Source organism: Stigmatopora nigra, chromosome 17, assembly GCF_051989575.1.
Source record: "Stigmatopora nigra isolate UIUO_SnigA chromosome 17, RoL_Snig_1.1, whole genome shotgun sequence".
In the NCBI taxonomy this organism is placed as follows: Eukaryota; Metazoa; Chordata; class Actinopteri; order Syngnathiformes; family Syngnathidae; genus Stigmatopora; species Stigmatopora nigra.
In genome coordinates this window covers 10108362-10136228 of record NC_135524.1, presented here as the reverse complement: position 1 = coordinate 10136228, position 27867 = coordinate 10108362, and the positions used below count along the sequence as shown (strand labels likewise).

At 38.4% G+C, this 27867-nt stretch overlaps 1 protein-coding gene and 1 pseudogene across 3 annotated transcripts; one reads left to right on the top strand and one right to left on the bottom strand.

The window, feature by feature from the left end:
- On the bottom strand, positions 1 to 27867 carry smad2 (SMAD family member 2). 3 transcript variants are annotated; one of them, XM_077736766.1, is made up of 11 exons: positions 27710 to 27867; positions 18164 to 18461; positions 11672 to 11761; positions 9679 to 9872; positions 9379 to 9513; positions 6730 to 6804; positions 6607 to 6660; positions 6266 to 6478; positions 6046 to 6183; positions 2749 to 2893; positions 1 to 617 (listed from the first exon to the last, which is right to left on the bottom strand). In XM_077736766.1, exons 2-11 carry the CDS (start codon positions 18412 to 18414, stop codon positions 494 to 496), a joined length of 1419 nt encoding a protein of 472 aa, XP_077592892.1. In that variant the 5' UTR covers positions 18415 to 18461; positions 27710 to 27867; the 3' UTR covers positions 1 to 493. The 3 variants fall into 3 exon arrangements, with proteins under 3 accessions (XP_077592892.1, XP_077592893.1, XP_077592894.1); XM_077736767.1 differs by having other exon boundaries at positions 27714 to 27863; XM_077736768.1 differs by lacking the exon at positions 11672 to 11761.
- Positions 9892 to 10936, top strand: LOC144210953 (uncharacterized; annotated as a pseudogene).

Below are 27867 nucleotides of genomic sequence, written 5' to 3'. Positions count from 1 at the left end.
TCACTAAAACAGAAGAACATTATTTTTTTAATTGTTAAAAATGTGAATCCAGAAAGTTGCGATTGGTCAACTATGTGTAAAGTAAAACACTTGATACTGAATCCGGCTGGCGTGGTAGCGAGGCAATGAGGAGGCAAAGTGTACTTTTAAGTGTAAGAGATACTCAATTCCCCAACACCAAACATCTTGACTGTTTTGTTTGTTTTAAGTGAGTTGAGCACCTCAGCTAAATACCTGAAAGGTAAAAGGTTGCAACTCTGCTTGTTTTGGGTATGCGGAGCAGTTCCGCTTTTTTAGGTTGGAATGTCAGCCTGAGGTTGATCCGACAAGAGTAAAAAGCAGGCTCGATCACTGTGTACATTCCATCACAGCACACTTATTCTTGAACTCCTTTGTTTGTGTTTTTGTTCTTGTCTTGATGATGTTACTGCTTTGTGGTGTAATCCTTTAAAATATGTGTAATGTCAAGTTTCGTTTGCAGTCAATCTCCTGCTTAAGACATGCTGGAGCAGCGCACTGAGGGAGAACCCATCTGGGTCAAAACCTTGTCCAACCACTGGAGGGGGCCGTTGAGATGCAGTTCGATCCAACAAGGAGTGCTAGTGACTGTCTGACGTCTAGAGAAATAAAAACACAGTTCAGTTAGAAAAAAAACACAATGCTTGTTCAAAACAACTGACACTTCTTACTTTGGAAAAAAGTAGGACCATGAAATGAACAAGACCTTAAATGGTGTGCATTAAAATGTGTACAAGTGTGCCTTCTAGTGCCACGTGCCAACACATTCTCGTCTGTGCAAATTACTTTGTTGTGGTACAATCACGATCTCAAAATGTTGGCTTTAGAGTGGTATACAGTACAATAGTTTGCAGCTGTAAACAGGACCCCCTGTAACACGAGAAATAATTGGAATATTATATATTAAAGATAACATCATAGGATGAAAGAAGGGGACCAGATTTTTGGGTGAACTGGTATAATTAATTGCAAACGCATTATGTCAAAAAATGTAAGAAATTTCAAAATGTGCAAATTGCTAAAATTGAATATAATTCTTGAAAGTGTCAAACAAGTTCAAAAACCTATAAAACAAATTGGTTCATATGAAAAACAAATGAATAGACGAAACAGCAATTCATTTGAAAAGTCTGATGAGTTAAACATAGCTAACTGCTGTTTGCCCGAGGAGCAGGCACATCGATGGCTAAGCAGATGGGCTCAACAGCCAGTTAAGGCCAACCAATGATGAAAAACCAAAGCACCCACACTGGCTGTAAAGTCTGGTATCTGGGCGGCTACAACACAATCACGTAGCCAACGACAATACAGTTGTTTACCACACACAGTCCGTTTGGCAGCCAGACGGCCAAAGGACCTGAGATCTTGCACAATTTACCACAAAAGATTAATACAGTAATCCCTCGTACATCGCGGCTTCAACTATCGCGGCCTCACTACATCGCATAATTTTTCTGGGGTAATTTTTAAATATTAATTTGTTCCAACCTTCTGAAAAAAACACCCAAAACTGGATATTGGATTGGTTATTCACTTTTTTTAAAAGACAAAATAAAACTTGATTTTCTACGGTGGCACTCGGTCGATTTACCTAAAGGACAGCCAGCCGAAATAAGTTGCGCCGACGCGCTTGCCCCGGCCCCGGTCGTGTGTGTGTACAAGTTTTTCAACCACGGGCCATATACGGCCCGTTACAGATAACAACATTCATTTAGAAGGGCGTTTATTCACGGCCGAACACACGCAGAACATGAAAAAAATAGTTACAACAGTAAGTATGATAGATCTGAAATACAACTTTAGGAGTAGGTTACGAAAGAGTGAGATCAATTTAATAGAAAAAAGGTTTATTACCAAACTGAAACTAAAGTGGAGACTGAAAGCTTTAAAAGTGGAGTCCTGTTCAGCGCGATGTTCTTGCAACTCTAGTCGAATGACCAGTGAGTGTGTCTTAAATACAGGCAAAACTGACAGTTGTCATTAGGACTTTGGACAGATACGTTTAAGTCAATAGCAGGGCAAAAAGTATGATTGTATGTCTGCAGTATGATGAAAGAGTATATTCCTGGACTTACTAAAATACAGACTCGAGGGCTTAGAGAACAATACCTGAAAATGCTATTGAACACACTTACTTCTTGTGATGTGTGCCAAAAAGAACAATATTTTAATTTTAAATAATTTCCCATTATTTTAGGAAATATATATTCAAAATGATTTGTCGAGAACCTTATTTCAAAGATAAATCTCAATGTTTTCTATGCTGTAAATATTCTGGAGTAGGATTACAATTTCATTACAGTACCTACTGTTATAATTACTTTTTTTCTTCTGTCACGTACTGTTCTGCGTGTTTTCATCCCTGAATAAATGCCCTTGTTATTCTAAATGAATGTTGTTATCTGTAACGGGCCGTATATGGCCCACGGGTTGAGGTTGAAAAACTTGTCCACACACGAACGGGGGCGGGGCGAGCGCGTCGGCGCAACATCCTTCGGCTGGCTATCCAGTCGGCTAACTATTCATTCGGCCAGATGACCCCTCGGCAAACTGGCCCTCGCCCAGACGTCAGTCGGCTAAACGTCTTTCTTTAGGCAAATCGACCGGCCTCGGTTTATGGTTAAGCACTGCACATTATTTTGTTTGGAGAATTCTAGCAAAGTGAAATTTTAATATTTGTAATTGACACACATTGCAACTGGCTGGCATTAAGCAAAGAAACACACACACCTGTACTCCGCGCCCCACCCTTTGACAAAACTCATCCTGATGGTGCACATCCTCGTCAGCTGGTAAACCGCCTCAAAGCCTTGATTGACCGACTGAGCCAGCAAAGCAGCAAACTCCTGGTTGTTAAAAATCTTCAGATTACAGCCTGCAAGTGAAAAATAGTAGACTTTATCTGACTGTTGTCACTATAGTAAGACCTTGAAAATCTAATCTAATGCGTTCCAGGACCAAGCTCGTATGTCAATTAACTCATTTTTCAAATCAATATTTCTTATAGAAAATAACTAAATATACACCAGTGGTGGACCGTCAGGGCCTGCAAGGACTTCTCTGCTGGCCTAAAAAAAATATCTGAATCACAGACTGATAAGCGAGCTGCACAAGCAAATATATTAATGTGTTAATTTATTTGCGGTTTTGTCAAAAAAATGATGTTTGCAGATTTACTGTCATAGCCATTTTCAAGACTGACTTTTCAAGAAAAGCTGGACATCATTAAGAAAGGTCCGACAACCACGAAGAGAGCAAGCCTGTCGGAAGTGAAAAAGTCCCTTCCCGTTTTTGTCCGCCAGAGGCGATAATCTACCTTAGGCGAATAAGTATTTAGTCAACCACCGATTGTGCAAGTTCTCCTCCTTGAGAAGATAAGCCCTGTAATTGTCAACATCGGTAAACCTCAACCACCAGAGACAGAATCTGAAAAAAAAAAACCTACGGAAAATCGCATTGTTTGATTTTTAAAGAATGTATTTCCAAATTAGACTGGAAAATAAGTATTTGGTCCCCTACAAACAAGCAAGATTTCTGACCGTCAAAAAGGTCTAACTTCTAACGAAGTCTCCACTCATCTGTATTAATAGCATCTGTTTTAACTCATCACCGGTATTGAAGACATCTGTCCATAACCTCGGTCTCTTACACTCCAAACTCCACGATGGCCAAGACCAAAGAGCTGTTGGAGGATACCGGAGACAAAATTATAGAAGAAGAACGGTGAGCAAAAACAGAACCACACAGGAGGACCTAGTGAATGATCTACAGAGAGCTGGTACCACTGTAACAAAGGCTACTATCAGTGACACCAGGGACTCAAATCCTGGTCCATCTGCTAGAGAGCATTTGGATGATCCAGAAGAGGACTGGGACAATGTGTTATGGTCAGATGAAACCAAAAATGAACTTTTTGGTAGAAACGCAAGTTTTCATGTTTGGAGGAGAAAGAATATTGAATTGCATCCAAAGAACACCATACCCACTGTGAAGCGTGGGGGTGGAAATATCATGCTTTGGGGCTGTTTTTTTTTTTTTTTTGCAAAGGGACCAGGTCGACTGAACTGTGTAAACTTTACACAGTTCAGTCGTGGTGCTGAACTCATTAAAAAAATCAATAATAAATAAGTAAATAAATTAGTCAACATAAATAAGTAGTCAACATAAATAAGTAGTCAACATAAATAAATAGTCAACATATATAAGTTGTCAGCATAAATAAGTAGTCAACATAAATAGGTAGTCAACATAAATAAGGAGTCAACATAAATAAGTAGTCAACATAAATAAGTAGTCAACATAAATAAGTAGTCAACATAAATAAATAGTCAAATTAGATAAGTAGTCAACATGAATAAGTGGTCACATAAATAAGTAGTCAGGTATAAAAAGAAGTCCAAAAAATGTGTCTAAATTAGGTTCTCCTAGCGCAGTGGTCTCAAACCGGTCCCACATAGGGCCGCAGTGGGTCCTGGTCTTTGTTCCAACCGATCCAGTGCCAACATTTTAACCAATCAGGTGTCTTCTAAAATAAGTAGCACCTGACTCTACTGAACTGATTACACTTGCAAAAGGTATCCTTGTTGAGTTGGAATGAAAACCTGCACCCACTGCGGCCCTTTGAGGACCGGTTTGAGACCACCTAGCGGATGCAGGTATTGCAATTTTGTTGTTTTATCACAGTAGATTAGTTAATTTACATCGCACAAAGCAGCAGCCATTCATTTACAAATTCCACTTCATTTTACATATGTTCAGAAATGATGTTATAGACAGTTTTTAAAATATTTGAATGAGGCAAAATAACATGCTTTTACTCTCAGATAGATTGTTAAAATCATTTGTTTTAGATGTACAGTCATAACTGTACTTACGAATGCCTCTAAGTGCAAAATGTCCAGGTAACGAAAGCTTTTTATATGCAAATGAGTGTCTTGAGATACGGTAAAATATCCAAATTACGAACCCCCCGCCCCCATGCATTCCTTATCCGTTATTTTATTTGGAAAATATTGTCGCGGATGGGTTGATTCTCGCTTTAGAAGTCCATTCCACCATATAATGGGCTCTCATTGGCTGTCTCACAAAAATCCTCCATTTTCTTTTACCCATTGTTAGCTTAAGCTTATTTATGCTTGGGGAAGCTGTGCCTTGACCTAAACCGCAGACTTCAGTGGGCAAAATTATGTCACGGGGCAGGCGATTGGCTGTGTGGTCAGTAATAAGGATGTTGACGAGTTACTAGTTGGTCGACGCAATGCTCGGCAATACACGAGGAATTCAACGAGAAGGCAGCCGAAGAAGAAGCGGCCATCATTGCAACGGCACAAATCAGAACAAAACGGGGGAGAAACAAACTTTCTGACTTTGTGGAAAAACTACTGAACGAACTCTCAACGGAGCATGAGTAAATGCAACGCTCGGCAATTCACGAGGAATTCAACGAGAAGGCAGCCGGGGTGGAAGCAGCGATCATCGCAACAGTACAAATCAGAAAAAAAGGTGGAGAAACGAACAATTTTGTGGAAAAAAACATCTTGAAACCGTGAAACAAAGAAAATGTACAACTGCTCTATTTACGAAGTATGCAAGTTACGAAAAAGGTCTGGAACCAATTAATTTCGTAAGTAGAGGTATGACTAGACTGTCATTATTTTGTGTCAAAAAAATTAAGTGGTATGCAAAAAGTATTTTTATCAAAGTTGAATCTTGAAAAAGAGGGTGTCGTCTTATAATCGGGGTCGTTTTATATTCAGGCCAATATGGCACATTATTTAAGACCAGTGTTATAATTGCACTAAGGCATTTTTGATTACAAGGTTAAAATAATACAATGTATTTTCTTTTTTTCTTTTTAAGAAATGAATTCTCTCCTTTTTTAAATAAACATCAGTTCTATTAGGGAACTTTATTTCAGTGTTGATCATTATTGTGGTAGAGCCAAGCATTTTGTTCACAGTGATATCAATAGAGATCAGAGTTAATACTCATAGTGGTGTACAAAAACGCAAAAAAAAGAGTCAGAACCTGGGGGTATCTTGCAGACTGTAGCAGGGTGCCAGCCATATCGCTGGTTGCAGTTGGGACTCTGGACAAAAATGGCACTGTCGCTGAGGCACTCCGCAAACACCTCTCCTCCAATGTAATACAACCTGACCCCACGACCTGTATGTTTCATTGAAAGCGAAGGGGAGGAGATTAACCATCGGTGTCTTTAGAACTTCGGAGTATGCTTGCAATTAAATACCTATGTGCCTCCTTGTCATTTCAACAGTTGCATTTCTGTTGACGTTGCTAAGGAGTCCAAGGCAGAAGCGTTCCGAGTTGGAGGGATCTGTGAAGCCGTCCACAGTAAGAGAAGGCTGCGAAGCGTGGAATGTTTCTCCGACACGCTGATTAAGCTCATAGTAGGCTATTGAACACCAGAAAGCTGGTTCACTGTAAGTCACTGGCTGAAGGTCTGTTGAAAAATGTTTAATAAACAAACTTTACTTCATTTCCTTTAAAACTCATTTTTGGTTTTCATAGATTTCACCTCAAATTTTTAACTTGAATCAACCAAATTGATAAACAAAATAGCAAACTTACCCAAACTGTGGCTGACAGGTGACAAGGTGTTTGGTGAAAGTTCCGCTGGTGAACCTAGCACAACAAACATCAATGCAAATACTTAATTATAGTTCATTTACCACATCTAACATACCTCTTTACCTGATTCAATACTTTGATTCATCTTTTGGTCACTAGCCTCACCATCTTCACTTATGTAGCCAGGCGGGGGAGTCTCTAAAAAAGAATTACACAAAAAAAAGTGGTACCTTGAGATACGAGCTTAATGCCTTCCGGGAGTTTGTAGGTCGATTTACTCATATCTCAAATCAACATCTCCCATTGAAATTAACTAAACATAAATTAATTTGTTCCAACCCTGTAAAAAAAAACACCACAAAACAATATATTACAGTGGAAAAAATATTTTTAATTGTTGTATTTCACCATCTACTTACAGAATAACAAATAACTAGTGGTTATGATGTTTAATAAATGTGGCATTATTTTATAAAACAAGGAGTTTGTGGATGGGAAGAGAGGAAGAGTGAGAGAATTCATGGATGTGCTCGCAATGGAACATAAACTCTAGTTTTAACTTGAATGAACTTAGATTCCTATATACACACTTGAAAAAAACACTACACTAAATGTAAACCTTCTTGTGCAATAACCAAGGCAAAGAGGTTCATGTATTCCACCGCGGCTTTCGGGGCGAACTTCCTGCTTCTCCATATGTATTGACGATCCAGCTCAGTCAAGCGTATGCTAATGTTTTCGATTATTTCGTGCTTAATATCAATTGTCATCATACCAAGCCTTTTTTTCGCACTATCCTTAATTGCACCGGCTTGCTTTGGATCCATTGCGTTTCTCTGCACTAACTAATGCAATAAAATTTTAAAAAATGCAACGCTCCGCCCATTGCACACAGACAGAGATCTTTACACGTGGAAGATGCGGCAAGAGAGAAGTGCAGTGAAATCGTAAAGCAGCCTCTGGCGACCTGGCCAACTGGCTGTCTCAAATGATCGTGTCTCGTATCTCAAGGTAAATATTTGCTCAGAATTGTACTAGTATCTCAATTTCGTCTTAAGTGGAGGCACTCGTATGTCGAGGTATAACGTTAATATACATAATTGTGAAGCAGTTAATGTACCGTGTATACACGCAAAAGAAAAACAACCATTGATGTGTAAAGTTTTAGATGGTGTTTGGGGAGTTAATGACGCATATAAAATAAAGATGACCTAGAAGAAAGACGATCTTTCTGCAATTTTTTATAAGAATAATTTATAATATTTATCATTTAGTTATTGAAATAAAAACAAAAAGAGACTAGTTAGACAAACTGAAAGACAAATTTGTATTAAACTAAGCAAAGTGTGTTTTGAGAGCAAAAAAAAAGTAAAAGTTAGTACAGGCATAACTCTACTTATGAATGCCTCTTGGTTCGAAATTTTAAGGCTATAAAGGTTTTAATATGTAAGTGAGTGACTTGAGATACGAAAAAGATCCAAGTTGGGAAATCCCCCAAAAAGTAAATGCATTTCCTTATCTGCTATTCTATTTTGAAAATATTGACGTGGATGCATTGATTCTCACTTTAGAACATCGCTACAGTTTTCTGGGCTCTCATTTCATCATTCTCATTCTGTCTCATAAAATGACATTAAAATCATTCAATTCAATTTAATTGGTGTCTCACAACAAACACTATCCATGTTTCAAGATTCTATCTAACATACCTGTCCACCTCGACTAAATGCTCCCCTTAGTAATGATTATAATTCCGCTTATTAGGCACAGGTAAAAGTCCAAAATGTAGTAAAAAGTGGACGGCTTTCGGCTCTGGTAGAACAGGCTCTTGCCGCCATCTGGCGGACAAACATGGGTATTAAGTCTCCCATAATAACGGGTGCAGAGGGAACTATTTCCGTGATGTAGGGCACATTTCCAGATTCTATATTAAGACATTAATAAATAATTAGCTTGTAATTTTCTTATTTTTGTGTTCCCTCCTATCATTCATACTAAATTTGGATGCTTTGACTAATTTTAAAGAGTTTAGTTGGTGGTTGTGTGGACCATGGGAAAAATTTGAGACTTTACATATAAAGCACATCTGTACTTACAAAATTTTCAAGTTACAAAAAAAGTTCTGGAACCGATTAATTTCGTAAGTAGAGGTATGACTGTACAAAAAAAGCGGTGGTCAGACGTTTGGTCGCCGGTCTTTTGGACCATTTTGGACGCCTGACAAATGGTGACAGAGTTTACGGTTGAAACCAAGTACTGTTTAATATCTAAGTACTGTTTAATATCTAAGTTGTGTTTAATATCTAAGTACTGTTTAATATCTAAGTACTGTTTAATATCTAAGTACTGTTTAATATCTAAGTACTGTTTAATATCAAAGTACTGTTTAATATCTAAGTACCGTTTAATATCTAAGTACTGTATAATATGTAAGTACTGTTTAATTTCTAAGTACTGTTAAAACCAGCTGTCAAAACTAAACACATGAGGAAAAGCTTAATATCTAAATATCTACTGTTTTCAACAGTACTTAGATATAAAATTCTCTGTCATGAATATAAATTTGAGCACAGGTTTCATAAGTAAGCTGTCTGTCACCATTTGACCGGCGACCAAAAGACCGGCCACGCAAAAAGCCGGTCATGTCAAAGCAGGATGGGGGATTAAAACTCAACTTGCTCCCTCCTGCCTGATGTTTTTGAAATGAAGTACATCAAACGAATATGTTGAACATGCAACATATTTCAAGTGAAGATGGCCTGGTTTACAAACCTGGTATGTAGTTATTAGGAGGATCTATGCCAGCTGGAAAATTTGTGTTTTCAGGGATTGAGTTTGTGAAGTCATCTAAAGGTGGTAGCTCTGTCAGGATCTCTGTATGACGGGGCACCAAAACTGGGGGCAGAACTGTGGGAATGACAGGCAAAATGTCAATGACACTTCTTTCCATTCACACGGGGGGCTAATGCAAAAGTAAAAAATATTTCACCTTATCACACAAATTCTTAGCATTATTTTGAAAATATTATAAAGTTGAGAACTAGGTGTGAAATCAGTTCCAAATGAAATTACCTGGCGTCTCCACCCTCTGGTAATGGTAAGGGTTGACACACACTTCATCTTTTTTGAGGTTGAAAGCGTACTGGCAATTGTCATTTGCTCTGAGCTCATGGTGGCTGTGAAGGTCGGGCCATCTCCACAGACGACAGTATATAACATGTGGCAGGCCCTTACGATGAGACACCTGAAGACGCCCATCCAGTGATCTGAGGGAATTTGACAGAGATGAAACTTAAACTGAAACTTTTGAGGAAAAAGCTAAAAGGAAAAATACACAATGATGTCAAAAACATTTTTATGTACATCATCATTTGATTGATATAAATGCTCAATTTACATCCTGTTTCATTTGTTAGTTGGCATCTTACGTTGCTGCTGACGAGCACGAGAGCCATCTAGTGGATGTTTACTGTATGTGTATTTACATACATAAAGTGGGGCAAATAAGTATTTAGTCAACCACAAATTGTGCAAGTTCTCCTACTTGAAAAGATTAGAGGCCTGTAATTGTCAACATAGGTAAACCTCAACCATGAGAGAAAGAATGTGGGAAAAAAACTGTTTTTTTGTAATAATTTATTTCCAAATTACAGTGGAAAATAAGTATTTGGTCACCTACAAACAAGCAAGATTTCTGACCATCAAAGAGATCTATCTTCTAACGAGGTCTCCACTCATTATCTGTATTAATAGCATCTGTTTTAACTCATTACCGGTATATAAAGACAGCTGTCCATAACCTCAGTCTCTCACACTTCAAACTCCACTTTGGCCAAGACCAAAGAGCTGTTGAAGGACACGAGAGACAAAACTGTAGACCTGCACCAAGCTGGGAAGACTGAATCTTTAATAGGTAAAACGCTTGGTGTGAAGAAATCAACTGTGGGAGCAATTATAAGAAAATACAAGACATACAAGACCACTGATAATCTCTCTCGGTCTGGGGCTCCATCCAAGATCTCACCCCGTGGCGTCAAAATGATAACAAAAACGGTGAGCTAAAATCCCAAAACCAAACGGGGTGACCAAGTGAATGACCCACAGAGAGCTGGGACCACAGTGAAAAAGGCTACTATCAGTAACACAATGCGCCGCCAGAGAGTAAAATCCTGCACTGCCAGACGTGTCCTCATGCTGAAGCCAGTACACATCCAGGCACGTCCGTCTGCGGTTCGATAGGGAGCATTTGGATGATCCAAAAGAGGACTGGAAGAATGTGTTATGGTCGGATGAAACCAAAATAGAACTTTTTGGTCGCACAGCAGGGTGAGAGACTGAGGTTGTGGACAGGTACCTTTTATACTGATAATGAGTTAAAACAAATGCTATTAATACCTTGTTAAACCTATCCGACAGCCAGAAATCTTGGTTGTTTGTAGCTGACCAAAGACTTATTTTCCACTCTAATTTGGAAATAAATTCTTCAAAAATATGACACTGATTTCTGTTGTTTTCCCACATTCTGTCTCTCATGGTCGAGGTTTACCCATGTTGACAATTAAAGGCCTCTAATCTTTTCAAGTAGGATAACTTGCACAATTGGTGGTTGACGAAATACATATTTGCCCCACTGTATATATCAAAAATGTGAAATGAACATAATGCTGTTTTATAACAAACATATACATATATATATCTTCCAAATCTTCCATTACTGAAAATCTATATTCAAATGTAAATTTATTTTAATGAAATAACTATCTTCATTTGTAGATTTGTTGACTAGATTTTCTTTTATCAATTTTGCATTTATTAGCTCATTAGTAGACACACTCCGTCCACTATGAGCATTGACAAAATCCTGCAATGCTGCAGCATAGTTTAAACACTGAATTGTATTTCTATATAATAATACATAAGCTCTAATCAATCTTATAAAAATAATGATGACCAAGTTGTTCTCGAAGAATAGAATTGACACAAACAGGCTAACAGTGAAAATATGTAGCCTTGATTCAACCTTCATATAATGTATCACTTATTAACTACATGCGAGTGTATTCACCTGTTATGGTCAGGGTATCCGTACATGCCTGAAGAGTCCCACTGCTCTATCATGTGGCCTGACCCTAGTCCCCAAAGATCTGAGCAATTGCTAAGGACAGACACATGTACACACGCACGCACGCACACACACACACATACACACACAGAAAAACACACACACAAAAACAACATGAACCAAAAATGACTCAAATAAAAGCAAACAGACAATAAATGTGAGATGGGCCCTTGCAGATAAACAGGATGAAATCTGAAATATGAATATGTAAACAGTTGGCATCTTTTAAATGAAATACAAAACAAAAACAAAATACCATCACCCCATGCTTATAAATAAATGATGCTAATTACATTATAGAAATAAACAAATTCAGTGTGATGCAGATGTTTTTCGTTATTATTATAAGATGGTCGATATTATTTCTATTTAACCCTAACCTCCTAACCCAGTAAAGCTCCTTTCAAATAAGTTCCCGCAAAGTCTATGATTGGAGAAGATTATATACCATATTTTCACGACTATTCGGCTCATCGTATTTTTAGCCGCAGAGTCAATAACGAGTGCCATTTCTGTATTTTGCACACACAAAGGACGCACCGTTCTTTTAGATGTATATGCATATATGCATATATACATATATATATACATATACATACATATACATACATATACATATATATACATATATATACATATATATACATATATATACATATATATACATATATATACATACATATACATACATATACATACATATACATACATATACATACATATACATACATATACATACATATACATACATATACATACATATACATACATATACATACATATACATACATATACATACATATACATACATATACATACATATACATACATATACATACATATATATATATATATATATATATATATATACATATATATATACATATATATATATATATATATATATATATATATATATATATATATATATATACATATATATATACATATATATATATATATATATATATATATATATATATATATATATATATATATATATATATATATATATATATATATATATATATATATATATATATATATATATATATATATATATATATATATATATATATATATATATATATATATATATATATATATATATATATATATATATATATATATATATATATATATATATATATATATATATATATATATATATATATATATATATATATATATATATATATATATATATATATATATATATATATATATATATATATATATATATATATATATATATATATATATATATATATATATATATATATATATATATATATATATATATATATATATATATATATATATATATATATATATATATATATATATATATATATATATATATATATATATATATATATATATATATATATGCATATGTATATATATATATATATATATATATATATATATATATATATATATATATATATATATATATATATATATATATATATATATATATATATATATATATATATATATATATATATATATATATATATATATATGCATATGTATATATATATATATATATATATATATATATATATATATATATATATATATATATATATATATATATATATATATATATATATATATATATATATATATATTTATATATATAGTTATCAATTAAACAACTACTATTTTGTCTTCATTTGTTCTCACAGCTGCAATAAATGATTGCAAAGAAATTGATGGGTTGTAATTTGAAGACGTATATTTCATCATTTTTGAGTGCCTAGTTCAAACTAGTATTTCAACATGTTTGTGCTCATAACTAACTGCACTATATGTCACGGGAAGAGTATTCAGGAATATTTTTATTAAGCAGCAGCACCATATTTGAACTTTGTAAGACATGCATTTGTCAATGTTTAATTGACATGGAGTCCAGATGAATAAAAATAAAAGATAATTCCCCACCAATTCCTTTGCACCGTGTCTTCATTTCTTGCAGCCGTGAGAACAAATGAAGACAAAGTAGTAGTTGTTTAATTGATCAATCTTTGGAGTTCGAGATACGCAGAAATATATATCTGTTAGATTTACCTGGAAGAAGTGGGATAAGACAGGTGTGGATCTCGTCAAGGTGTGGTGGTTTGTTTTTTTATTTTGTGCCTCAAATTGACAATCATGTTACTTTACAGTGGAAGGCATCTCGAAATATACTGCCACCCGCTGGAAAGATTTCTAATTATAAGTACGTAGTACAATGTGCTCCCGTCATTTTTATCCAATATTCTTATACATGTACACATACACACGCTCTTGCTACGTGAGAAAAAAAACACTAGAAGACTAACTAAAATACAGACCAGAGGGCTTAGAGAACAATATCTGAAAATGCTATTGAACACATTTACTTAAATAATTTCCCATTATTTTAGGAAATATATATTCAAAATGATTTGCTGAGAACCTTAATTCAAAGATTAATCTCAATGTTTTCTATGCAGGGGTAAATTTTCTGGAGTAGTTCTGGATTTACAATTTTATTACAACTACTTTTTTTTCTTCTGTCACACTGTTCTGCGTGTGTTTGGTCGTGAATAAATGCCCTTGTTATTCTAAATGAATGTTATTATCTGTAACGGGCCGTATATGGCCCGCGGGCCAAAGTTGAAAAAGTTGTACACACACACAATCGGGGGCGGGGCGGGCGCGTCGGCGCAACGTCCGTCGGCTGGCTATCCGGTCGGCTAATTATTCGTTTGGCTAACTCTCCATTCGGCCAGACACCCCCTTGGCGATCTGTCCCTCGGCCAGACGTACGTCGGCTAAACGTCTTTAGGCAAATCGTTCAGCCAAGATCATGTCTATTCACGATCACATGCCAAGCTTGACCATTACTGGCTGCAGATGATCACATTGCTTGGCCAACTAGTGCTGCAGGGAATTTATATACGACAAAATCATTCGTCAGAATTTGTAACTCGGTTGATTCACAATGCACTTGTGTTACCGAATTTTCCTGGTTTACAGTGAAGTGGGATCAAGATGCCGGAAGTCGTAGCGGTGGACCCTCCTCCCCAGTACCATGGAATAGACCTTACTGGGGAGGCTGAGGAGTGTGATTCCCCGATCCCACCATCGGAGCCAACTCACCACGTGGTGGTGATTGGTTGACAGCACCACCCCTCTCTTTACCCAACTGTCCAAGACAGGCAGCCGCAGGTCCAATGACAGGACCACAAAGTCGATCGCCGAACTGCGTCCTAGGTTGTCCTGATGCCAAATGCACCCTTATGCTAGGTGTGGGGCAGCACAGTGGCACGAGTGGTTAGCGCGTTATGACTGAAAGTCTTTTGGCGACTGATTTTACTCTTTCATTCTCGTTTAACTTCTACAGCCGCGTACTTATTCACCACGAGTCTTTGATGACAAGGTTACCTTTCCGTTTGTGTTTTTTGGCCTTGGGGAGGCTGAATCGTATTCCTTTTCACCACCCGCTTTCATTTGATGGGAGTTCCTCAGTCGGTTACAGGGTTTCCGTAAAGAAAACTTTTAAAATAGGAAAAAGGGATAGGGAGGCTGGGTTTTTGGATGAAAATTCGCAGTGAACTTGCACTTTAACCTTTAATAATATTTTTTTAAAATTGTGAGTTGGTTTCCGATCATGGGGGGCGTTCTCCCTTATTACCCCCTTCCAGGTATCACTGTCGTTGCCCACATGAGCATTGAAGTCCCCTATCAGAACGAGGGAGTGCCCCAAAGGAGCACTTTTCAACCACTCCTTCCAAGGACTGGTGGGTACTCTGAACTGCTGTTTGGTGCATACGCACAAACAACAGTCAGGTCCAGTCTTCCCCACCCAAAGACGGAGGGATAATCGGGGGGCAATAAGTATGCCCACATCTGCTTGGCGCCTTTCACCGTGAGCAACTCCAGAGCAGAAGTGTGTCCAACCCCTATCGAGAGGAGTGATACTGGAACCCAAGCTCTGCATAGAGGTGAGGCAGACTACATCAAGCCGGAATTTCCTGACCTCACACACTCGTACAGCTTTCAACGCACCCGACCTCTTTGCCCCCTCTCATAGGTCACCCCATGGGAAGGGGAACCCATGTCATCTCTTCTGGCTGTGCCCCACGGGTGTAGGCCCCGCCACCTGACGATTGCCATCGTGCCCCTCCTCCGGGCCTAGCCCCAGAGTGTGACCCCAGTGACCGCTTCCGCTCGATGGAATCTGTAGTTCATTGGTCTTTCTCATCATAAGGGGTCTTATAAGCCATTCTTTGTCTGGTCCCCCACCTCAGACCATGGGTCAACTAACCAAAGGCACAAGGCCCCCGACAATATAGCTGCAGGGATCACTGGGACACACAAACCCCACCATCTCGATAATGTGATGACTCATCGTGAAGAACAAATATTGTCCTGACTAATGATCCCAACCATGCTTGCGGTCTTTGAAATACTTCCAAAATGTGGCTTTTCCATCAAAGAGAAAAACTACATCTGTTTCGTTCTCACAATATGGTGTACAGGCACACCGACATCTGAAGCTTCTCTGTGTTGAGATGAGCTACCAAATTAAGAAAGCCATTAGGCACAGGTACGCAATGTACACAAGTATAGTGCAAAGTACAGTAAGTATGTGTGCAATAATAGAAAAGAAACAACAATTTGCACTTAGCCAAGATGAGAGAAGTTATCTCAGGGATGGGATCACACTCGGACAGTTAAGCGTAAGGAAACCAAAAAACGCTACTTTAAAAGACTGGAGAAATCTGAAAAACACCGGCACTTGGATCAGCAACAGTACAGTTGTTAATTTCACATTCTTCCTGTGAAGAACAGTAAAAATATTTCATGGCAAGGGAGCTTTTTTTTGTAATATCGCCTCAACTTGATAGCCAAGTTAATTTGACATTTTAGTATCTTTCCCTGCAGTCCAAAATACTTCATTAAAAAATAATAATAATAATAATCTTAGAATGTTGGAATTTAATAATTATTAGGGGGTAAAAGTCACTGCATGATGAATAACTTTAACAATAAATGAAGACTAATTATTCAAAAATGGATTTGTTCCCGGGGGGCGATTGACTACCTATTTATCCTAACTCAACGATAGCTATTCAAAAGAACCCAGTGGAACCAATATTTTCTGAAGTCCAACTGTTGAATACAGTGGAAAACATCTAAAAAACATTGAACTAAACTATTAATAATTGGTGTTGGCCATACATTATTATTATGTAAATATGGAAGCAGATCAGAAGGAACTCAACTTCAAGCAATCATAGAAGATTTGAAAGAGGACAAATTAACTCATTCTTCAGAAAAACCCACCATTATCATTTAACATTTACCGTATCTTCAGAGACGTCACAAAAAACTGTTAAGTAACAAATATTGGGATATTAACACTAATATCATTCCACAACTCCATCACAAAGGATATGATTGGACTGTACTTTCATCAACAAAAAAATTTAAGATAGTCATGTCCAAATCCAGTGAAAAGATTTGCCCTCGTCAGAACAGGTTGAAAAACAAAACTACAAGTCAGGCATGATTGTGCTATCAAAAATAACAATGTCAATAATGAAAACATCACGTGGTAGGTTTTGGTTTCCTCCAACCCACTTTCACTTCTCCTACATGATTAACCTTTGTGACCTGAATGAAGAAGCGGGTTTCCCGTTGTGCAATGTTTTTGCTACAATTATGTGGCTCAGTATCAGTGTTTGACCACTTTAGGTATGCTGCACGATCAGTCCATTCATTGCTTTTTTGAAAAATTTGGAACCTCTGTGGTTTGTGACTTCCATATCACTGGTTGGCTTGTAAATTGTCAAATGTAGTTTTTTTATTATTTCTTGTGAAATTAAATCAATCAAGTTAACATTAAAAGAATGAGTCCAATTTCTAAATGTTTCCATCATAGGAATGGTATTACACTCTGGGTATACTTAACCCATTTTAACCCACTGTTTTCATTTGAGAAAGGCCTGTGGTTCTTTCCTTACGTGATTAAAAAGGAGTTTTCCCATTTTATGCAAATGCTCTGAACACATTACAAAAAACAAAAAAAATGATAACTTGGGTTAAAATGGGATAAGTAAATATTGAGATTTTCTTCAAGATTAACATTGTTATATTTAAAAAAAAAATGCTAAAGCTTACAACAATATCATGGCATACAGCAGGAACTGAGTCGATATTTGGGCAATAATTTGCCTGCTTTCAAGGATCTTAACTGTTTTCTCGCGTTATACATTACACCACAATCTTAAATCGACGCGTCTTATTTTCATGTATATTTTTTTCCAAAAGTTTGCTGAATTTGAATTGGAACTGATTTTCTATCAACAACACAGTGAGTGACACTTGGCCATTATTTAAGTGAAAGTATGTAGGAACTAAATTTAAAGTGTAAGCAGTTGTGTTTGCCCATCTCACCTGGGTATGGTGACACATTTGGTGTTGATGTTCTGTGTGCTGATTGCTTTTTCCAGCTCATCCAGCTGTCCTGTCTTCTTCAGCTTCTTCACCAAACTCTTGACAGCTTTTTCACACCATTTCTCCTCCTGGCCACCTCCGTTCTGCTCCCCTACTCCTCCAATGCCACTCCCCCCACCTCCTGTCAGAGTCTTCTTCCATCCCAACAACCGCTTCACCACCGGGGGAGTAAAGGGTAGTATGGAGGACATCTTGTGTGTACGTTGCGTACGTGAGCGTTTTGAGATAGCCTCTTAATCTGATGTAAAGGGAACAAGGGAGGGGGAGAGGGAATTAAAGCCGTTGGGTAGTATAGCTAATATTGTTCAGTGAATAGAAAGACAGAGGACAACAAGTGTATTTTGTATAATTAAAGCTAAGTTATTAATACTAAGGAAAAGGCTGGAAAATACAATAATAGACAATATTTCATGGAACATGCAAATCAAGGGGAGTAGAAACTGAAGGATCCAATTCATCCTGAAAATATAGATATATAAAATGACAAACACGCCAACTTAAAAAAAAAGTAAATAAACAGCGATGAAAAAAGACAAAGGCTAACCAATGTTTTGTTAAAATAATTGCGTCAATGCAGGGTACCTTTCGGTTACTAGGTCAGCCTTAAAACCTAAGCCATCTTAAGAGAGGTGACAAATCTTCTATGTTGATGCTGATACTAATCAAACACTAATCTTACACAAAAGTACCTATCCTATTATCAAAATCAGAGTTAACCTTCTACTGCTAACACTGAGCAGTGTCAGACTGCATTAAACCAAGGTTGGCTGGAGGGTCAAACATGGCGCATCAGACAACTCCGTACACATCTGGAGAAAATGTGCTGAAACTATAATGTAAAAGAATGCAAAACTCAAAATGGTAAACGATACAAAGGTAATGTATTAAGGAGTGGAAAAAATTATATATTCTATTTACCCCAATATAAGCCGCCCGCGCGTATAAGCCGAACCCTTAAAATTGCCTTAAAATTATTGAATTTTACAATTTCTTGCGTATAAGTTGCCCCGATTCAGAATTTTCACCTCCTTATTTATGGTTTTATTAGGGAGTACAAATGTGTTACTCTGAAGGGAAAATCATAAGAAAAATCCTCGGTTTTTGGCTGGATTTAAAGTCATTTTTGTGCATTTTGGGGTTTTTCGCCATTGACGTCCATGGCTGGCTTTTACTAGGGAAATCACTACCCTGGTCTCGGTTTAAACTTACCGAGCCCAAGGTGATTGATTTCCCGGTAAAAAGTGCACTTTTAACCCGGTACCGGACCCAATTGCAGTACATTTATTTGTTCATCAGGTGGAAGTGTCCTGCCGATTCAAAACCAGTCTAGAGTGCGTACGGGTGTGTATTAAAAGTGGGTCCACTCGGTTCTGGTGGGTCATTTTGCACGGGGAATGTGTCTAAAATGTTCTGGAGTATGATTCCTGGATTTATTAAAATACAGACTAATCTCAATGTTTTCTATGTGGTGTAAATTACAGTATTTACTGTCACATTGTTCTCTAAGTCCTCTAGTCTGTATCTTAGAAAGTCCAGGAATCATACTCAAGAAAATTTTAGACACATTCCCACATCATACTCCAGAAAATGTGGGAATGTGTCTAAAATTTTATAATGGCAGTTTAAATCCCACCGGATGCTAAAGTTAGCAGGGCACTTAGCCTCCTGGTAGGGACTGTAAACAAACAGCAGCTTGACTAACCTGATGGAGCCTTTATTGTCGCTGGTGACTTCAACAAAGCATGTTAAAAGACTGTTCTGCCTAGGTTTAACCAGTACGTGAAGTGTCACACCAGAGGAGATAAAACTCTAGACCATGTTTATTCTAACATCAAACATGCTTACAGAGCCACACCCCTCCCTCACTTTGCTGGATCCAACCATCTCTGCCTGTCCCTCACCTCCTCATACACCCCACTCCGGAGGCTAACAAGGCCACAAATAGAGATAATGAAACCATGGCCCGAGGGCGCCCTTTCTCAGCTGCAGGACTGTTTTGTCCCCACACCATTTGGGAACTTTTTGAACACCACAACCTACAGGACTACACGGACACTGTACTTTTCTACATCAAAAACTGCATGGACAACGTCACTGTTATTAAATGGATACAGGTTTTTCCTAACCAAAAACCCTGGATGACTAGTGAGACAGGCACTCATAAAATGCCATAATACCGCCTTCAGGTCAGGGGACAAGGTACAATACAGCGATGCCTGAGCAGAGCTGAAAAGAAGCATTAAAAAAGAACAAGGCAGCGTACACAAGGAACATTGACGAGCACTTCACAGGAAATAACCCAAAGAAGATGTGGCAGCTAATACGACACATTACCAATTACAATGACAATAATGTGTCTGTTAACGCAGATGCCTCACTAGCAGAGGAACTGAACCGTTTCTTTGCCCGCTTTGAGACTGACAAATTAACCCAGTCTCAACACATCCACCTCCACCCTGCAGTAGTGCACTGAAGCTTCAGGAACATGAAGTGAGACAGGTACTGCGTTTTGTGAACAAAAGGAAGGCTGCTGGCCCTGACAGAGTACCTGGGAAGGTGCTCAAAGCCTGTGCCGACCAGCAGACTGGTGTTTTCACAAAGATTTTCAATTGTTCCCTGCAACAATCCCTCATTACATCCTGCCTGAAATCTGCCCCGATTATCCCTGTGCCTAAAAAGCTATTGACACTGTGAATGATTATAGGCCTGTTGCACTTACGCCTGTGATCATGAAGTGCTTTGAAAAGTTGGTTGCCCACCATATCAGGGATACAATCCCTCCCTTAGTTGACCCTCACCAGTTTGCTTACAGAGCAAATAGTAGCACCATGGGAACTACATGAGGAAGCTTTTTATTGACTATAGCTCAGCCTTCAACACCATAATACCGGACATTCTGGCTGACAAACTCTCCGACCTTGAACTATCCTCTTCCATCTGCTGCTAGGTATAGAACTTCTTAACCAATCGACCACAAACTGTTAGACTTGGTCCCCACCTCTTTTCCTCCATTACACTGAGCACTGGCTCCCCTCAAGGCTGTGTACTGAGTCCTCTTCTGTACTCCCTGTACACATACGACTGTACACCGAGCCACCAGTCTAACTCCATCATCAAATTTGCCGATGACCCCACCGTGGTCGTACTCATCTCAGGAGGGGATGAGTTGGCCTACAGAGATGAGGCCAACAAACGGTCTTCATGGTGTTTGGTGAAAAATCTCACACTGAACAACACGCAAACTAAAGAAATAATCCTGGACTTTTGCAAACGCAGCACAGAACTGGCCCTACTCCTCATAAATGGAGTATTCGTAGACAGGGTCCTGTCCTTCAAATTCCTGGGGGTCCACATCACGGACAAGCTCTCCTGGTCTACAAACACCAAGGCAGTGGTGAAGAAGGCCCAGAAACAACTCCATTACCTGAGGGTACTCCGGAGGAACAACTTGGACAGTAAGCCTCTGGTAACATTCTGTAGAGCCACTGTGGAGAGCATCCGAGCATACTGCATTAGTGTAATACGCTGGAAGCACAGCAGCAGACAAAAATACCATGCAGAGAGTGATCAACACTGCCCAGAAGATCATCGGGTGCTCTCTGCCCTCACTGGAAGACATTGCCAGCCCTCGCTATCTCAGCAGAGCCGGGAACATTGTCGGGACCCATACCACTCTGGTCACAACCTGTTCCAGCTGCTACCCTCTAGCACAGTGATCTCAAACCGGTTCCACATAGGGCCACAGTGGGTCCTGGTTTTTGTTCCAACCGATCCAGTGCCGACATTTTAACAAAACAGGTGTCTATAAAATAAGTAGCAACTGACTCTAATTAACTGATTGCACTTGCAAAAGGTATCCTTGTTGAGTTGGAATGAAAACCTGCACCCACTGCGGCCCTTTGAGGACCGGTTTGAGACCACTGCTCTAGCAGATGCTACAGGTCTCACAAAGCACGGACAAAGAGACTTAAGGACAGTTTTTCCCACAGCCATCAGGACTCTGAGCTTGCAGTAGCACAACACACAATCCCTTCTGTGCAGTAACTTCGGGGTCAGGTAACATGGAGGAAGTTGGGCGGTGATCTGCCTCCTGCTGGCTGACTGAAGGTAAGTGAGGAGATAGTGAGGAGGTAAGTGATCTGGGATGGCGGCGCACACGGGTCCAGCTGGCTGTTGCTCTCCAGTTTGGTGTTTTGTTTCCTCAGTCTTGTCAGATGCTTGCTTTGCTAACATCTGCGAGTCACTTTTTTTCTACATTTGCCAGGATCTGGTTGCTCTCGGAGGGAGATGCGATACATTCGTCACAGCAGATTGCCAAGGAACCTGCAATGAACCACCAGGATCTCCGTGGATAGTAATATCTTAGATTAGGCATTTTTTTTTGTATTTACCTTAACAGGATGTGACTCTTATATTTTTATGTTTGTATTACTTATTTTTTGTCTTTTACCAGGAAAGCGCACTTTCTGGAGTAGAACCACCTATTTCATCATACGCAGCTGTGTATGATGACAATAGGCTTTTGATGATTCGATGATGATGATGATAAAGCCTATATCTGAACAGAATCTGAAAAGATGTCCGATTCATGGTCAGATTCGAGCGGCATTTTTCTTGTACAAATATTGCTGTTTTGTTGTCTTGACGACTGGCAAATTCAATGGCAGCGACATCATCAGTCTCTTTCCGAGCGGCTCCATGGAGTGTGAAGTCCTATCGTCATGCCAGCTTCAGGGCCGTATCTACGGCGCAAATCCATCATAATGCTGGTTCATTTTTTTTCTACCTCGGAGTCAGGGTGTTTTGGAAGATGTGAGCTTTGGGCGGAGAACAACAGCACGTGCGCCCTGGTGGCCAAGGAAAGCCACAGCGCTTCGAGGAGAAGAACGTTGCAATGTGCAGCACAACAACCCTCGGGGAGAGACCAGCCGCTCCACCTCGGACCTCTTCACTATACAAGAATGTATTTCTATTTGCAGCATACTTATTGCACACGGCCGCACGGCAGAGCTCATTAACATTGAATTGTTCCGCCCATCTGAATCATGTACAAACGAACGCCACCGTGTAGATTCAATTATGCCGCAATTGCGTGTTACCGCCAGCATATCAAAGAATGTCAATAATTAGAAAAATAGGAACAATTCAAAAGGGGAAATGGCAAGACAAATTGCATCCACGCACTGTATATATGATCTTTGGGGCACCCATTCTCCCTCAATTGAAGATACCTTCTTAGGTGAAGCTCTGCCCAGACCATAGACCAAGTAAATTAATTCCTTTCCTTATTCAAATATGACATTTTAAGTTTGATTTATTTAATAAGAAAGAGCACAAATTAATGAACATATTCATGGACATGTGAATGCAAATATGCAAGATTGTAGCCAATCGCTAATTTCCATTTTTTGTTCTTAATTCCTAACATTTTTGTTGTTCTGTTGACAAGACAACTCTCTCCTTATACTATGAAAAGTAAATAATAAAGCCTGCAGAAATTTTGACAAGTGTCTTTATTTTTATAAATTTGTCTTCAAATCAAAAGATGCTATGCAATATAAAATATATAAAATAATCAACTTGGGACATCATCTCCTTTGGCAAACAGACGATTTTCAGCTTCACAAAAAGATTTTTTTAAATTTACCCCACGTATGGCCATATGCAAAAATTTTAATAAAAAAGTTGGGGTGAACTTAACTCATGTATACCCAAAATAAGTCCTTTTCATTTACATAGAATGGGGAAACACCTTGATAAATGTAAGAAAAACATCACAGGCTGTTGTCAAATATGGACAGTGGGTTAAGGAAATGGTCAATAATGCTTCTCTTTGTACAGGTGTTTATGGGTCATTTTAAAAAAAACAGTAAGAAAACGGCAGGGATTATTCACTTAGATGTTTTAGTTGATCAGATCTGTGTTTTCCTGCATCTCTTAATCGCTAATTTGGTTAACATCCTTTTGAGCTCATGCTCCGTGTTTGCCTCTATTGCAGATGTGCAAAAAACACGTTTCCTCTTCTCCTGAGCGTTGGTCTGGAAGCAGCATTAATCTTGAAACAGCGCCCCTGCTCTATGAGTGGCCAGGTGTAGTTATAGTAGTTATAGAGTATTTATTATTGTTGACAAAATTATTTCAAAAGTATATTCAAAAGTTGGATGAACTTAAACAATTTAACCCAAATTAACAGGTTTCCATAAAAAGGGGTAACTGCTTGATATCAAGTAAGATTTAATGTTTTTTTTAAATTGGAAAAAGAGCAGGTAGTTTTGGTTTTAGCTTTTAAGGTGTTAATTGAGTGACCAGCACACTACTACAGTAATCCCTCGATTATCGCGATTTATTTAGACCAGACATGGCCACCATAAACAAAAATCAGAAAAGTAGAGTCACCCTATTTGTACTGTCCAAGTTGACATGAGAAATTAGAGGGAACATTGCAGCGAATTACTCTTCAGGCAGCTAATTATGTTTTGACAGCTGACCAAGATAGCATGTGATGCTTTGATTACGTGGTGTAAAAAATAAAAAAGGAAAATCACAATCCCTTTATCTGTTTTGGTTCCTGCCATTGGTGCGGCCATTTAGTGACAGTTTTGTCTTCTGCACAGATTGCCTCACATGTGAACATTTTCCACAGCTCGAGTGAAATATTTCTTTATGTTTTCTTAAGGGCGACACACACTTTTATGGATTATGGATAACTATATTCAACCCGTATTCAGGAAATTTCATTGTGGCAGTGGCAAGAGGGTGATTAGACAGAACAGCAAAGAAAAGCACAAAGTGCAAAGCATATCAAAGTAAATGAAATCATCGAATCATTAAGACATAAAAGCCGAAAAAACACAAAACGAGCAAGAGTGGACAAAACTACCGTCGCCTGCCGCTTGAACGGCGCCATCTTGGTTGCCGTAGCTAAAAATGATACGGACTCAAAAAGACGTTGTAAAGTTGGACAAAAACTGGAACCACACACAGGAAGTCTTCCACACGATAGGGAACTTCTGCAGACTGTGACCAAGGTAGAGAATATGCAGTCAATCTTTCAAGCTTATCCGCACAGTTCCTCAGTAGTCTGAAGCTGAAGACAATAGTAGCAGTGTAGAGCCCCTCGACTCCGTTGCTGGTAAATGCCGACAGCACTTCCATCTTATCCCAGGATGGAATGGTTGGTCAGAAGCGTTGCCTCTTCTCCTGGCCCCTTTGTCCAGCTCTGAATCTCCGGCAACACTGAGTTGTTGCTGCTCCTGCTGCGTATTGTAACAGCTAGTCCCATGTGTGTGACAGCGTAGACATGGCTGAATGGTTCCAAAAAAAGAAGTAGAGGAAAAAACAAAGGCTAACAGAACAAATAAAGTGGTAAAAACATTTAAGTATAAAGTACTAAGTAAAGTAAAAAGAAATGTATTAAGAAATATTGAAATGTAATTAAAAAAAATCATGGGACAAGATGGAAGTGCTGTCTGTGTTTACCAGCAACGGAGTCGAGGGGCTGTACTCGGCTACTGTTGTCTTCAGCTCCAGACTTCTGAAGAACGGAGTCGAGGAGCTCTACTCTGCAACTGTTGTCTTCAGCTCCAGACTATTGAGGAACTGTGTGGATAAGCTTGGAAGAGTGAGTGACTCTGCATATTCTCTACTTCACATGATTTCCTATATAATTTCTCCAGGCCGTCCTTGAGCACAAATTGGTCAATGGATTAAGTGAACCGGACGTCAAATTTACAGAATAGATTTGTACAGTCATACCGTAAGATACGACCTGTGTTCCAGGACTGAGCTCATATGTCGATACACTCGTATCTCAAATCAACGTTTTCTATAGAAATTAACTAAATTCAAATTTATTCATTCCAACGCTCTGAAAAAAACACCAAAAACCGGATATTACAATGGATGCTTTTTATTGGTTGTAATTTACCATCTACTAACAGAGTAACAAATAACTGGTGGTTATGATGTTTAATAATAAAATGAGGAATTATTCATTATAACGGGGAGTTCACTGATGGGAGAGAGAGACTTGATGGATACGCTTGTAACGTAACAAACTTTAAATTTAACCCCCAAACCCAGAGGCAGGGGACACCCTAAATAGGTGTCCATCTGATCACAGGTTTTAATCTTACGTTACACTAAATTTAAACCTTCTTGTTCATTAACCAAAGTCACTAGATTAATGAATCCCATCGCGGCTTTCGAGGCGAAATTCCTGCTTCTCCATATTGGCAAGACAGCTCAGTCAAGCAAACACAACTCTAATGGTTTTCGATTATTTCATGCTTAGTATCGATTGTCATCGCATGCCTTTTCTTCATTGCACCAGCTTGCTTTGGATCCATAGTGTTTCCCTTAATTCTGCAATGACTAACGCAAAAAAAGAAAGAAAAAACACGAAAATCAAATGCAACATTGCCCAGTGCTTGTAGTGATCTTTGCACAGGGGAGATGGGGGGAGAAAGACAGGGCACTGAAATCATAAGCAGCCTCACGTATCTCAAATTCCTCAAATGTTGGAGCACTCATATTGAGGTATTACTGTGCATATCAATACGTCATAAAATACTAAATAAATGGCACACGGATGACCGAAAGGAAGGCATTCGTGTCTTCGGAGTACAATATCCCTCTGAAGCTTCAAATCTGAACTTCAAAACCTACAGACAGCACTTTACTAGCATCTATGTTATTAAAAAAATCAAATAATCTAAACTAAATGCTCTTTATAGCAAACAATGGGACAGTCGGTAGAAAGATCATTCGATCGCCAAACAACCACCTACAAAATGAAGCTATTTAAAAAAAACGGTGTTTAATCATCATATTGTGGGATTCTGTTTGTAAAACATCAAACCTAAACAATGTTTGGACTAAAACCGTGTGAGGAGACCTTCCCAAATCACACGTCGCCTTATTGTAAAGGCACAACAACAACAACAACAACAACAACAACAACAACAACAACAACAACAACAACAACAACCACAACAACAACAAAGATCACATCGTGTTGATGGACCAAAATGTAAAATCGAAAGGCTAATCACAATTAGGCCTTGAGGGAAGATACCGGTCGTATTTTGCCTGTAATATCAAGTAGCTGTCTGAGAACATGTTTGTTTGTATCACTTCTTCTATGTTAGCACCTAACAGATAAACACTCACCCAATACTACACGTACGCTCTCAAAAGTGCGAAGAATACACTCATGCGTTTTGTGTTTAACGAATCAGTCGAGAATAAAACAACAACAAAAATCCAGGGCAATTATCACATTTTTAAATTTGAATATATTAAAGTTTCTTTGTCTTGGATTTACCGATCCTCCCTCTTCGCTTCTATTGTCAACTTCAAAACGCGTGAGGGGAAAAAATACCGCTAGCAAGCTCGCTACTTTGTCTGACACAAATAACCATCTCTGCAATATGTTTTGTCACTTACAAAATTGATATTATTAACTGTTATAATTGACATGCTTACCAACCAAGGAGATGAAAGATGGCCGTGTGCTCATTTAGGTACCCGTAACAACGTCCAGCATTTTCATTATGATTTTGGTCTTAAAAGTGAATATAGAATGTGAAGAAACAACAGGGTGACGGACTCTCATCCAAAGCTCAACCAAACTATGAATGGAA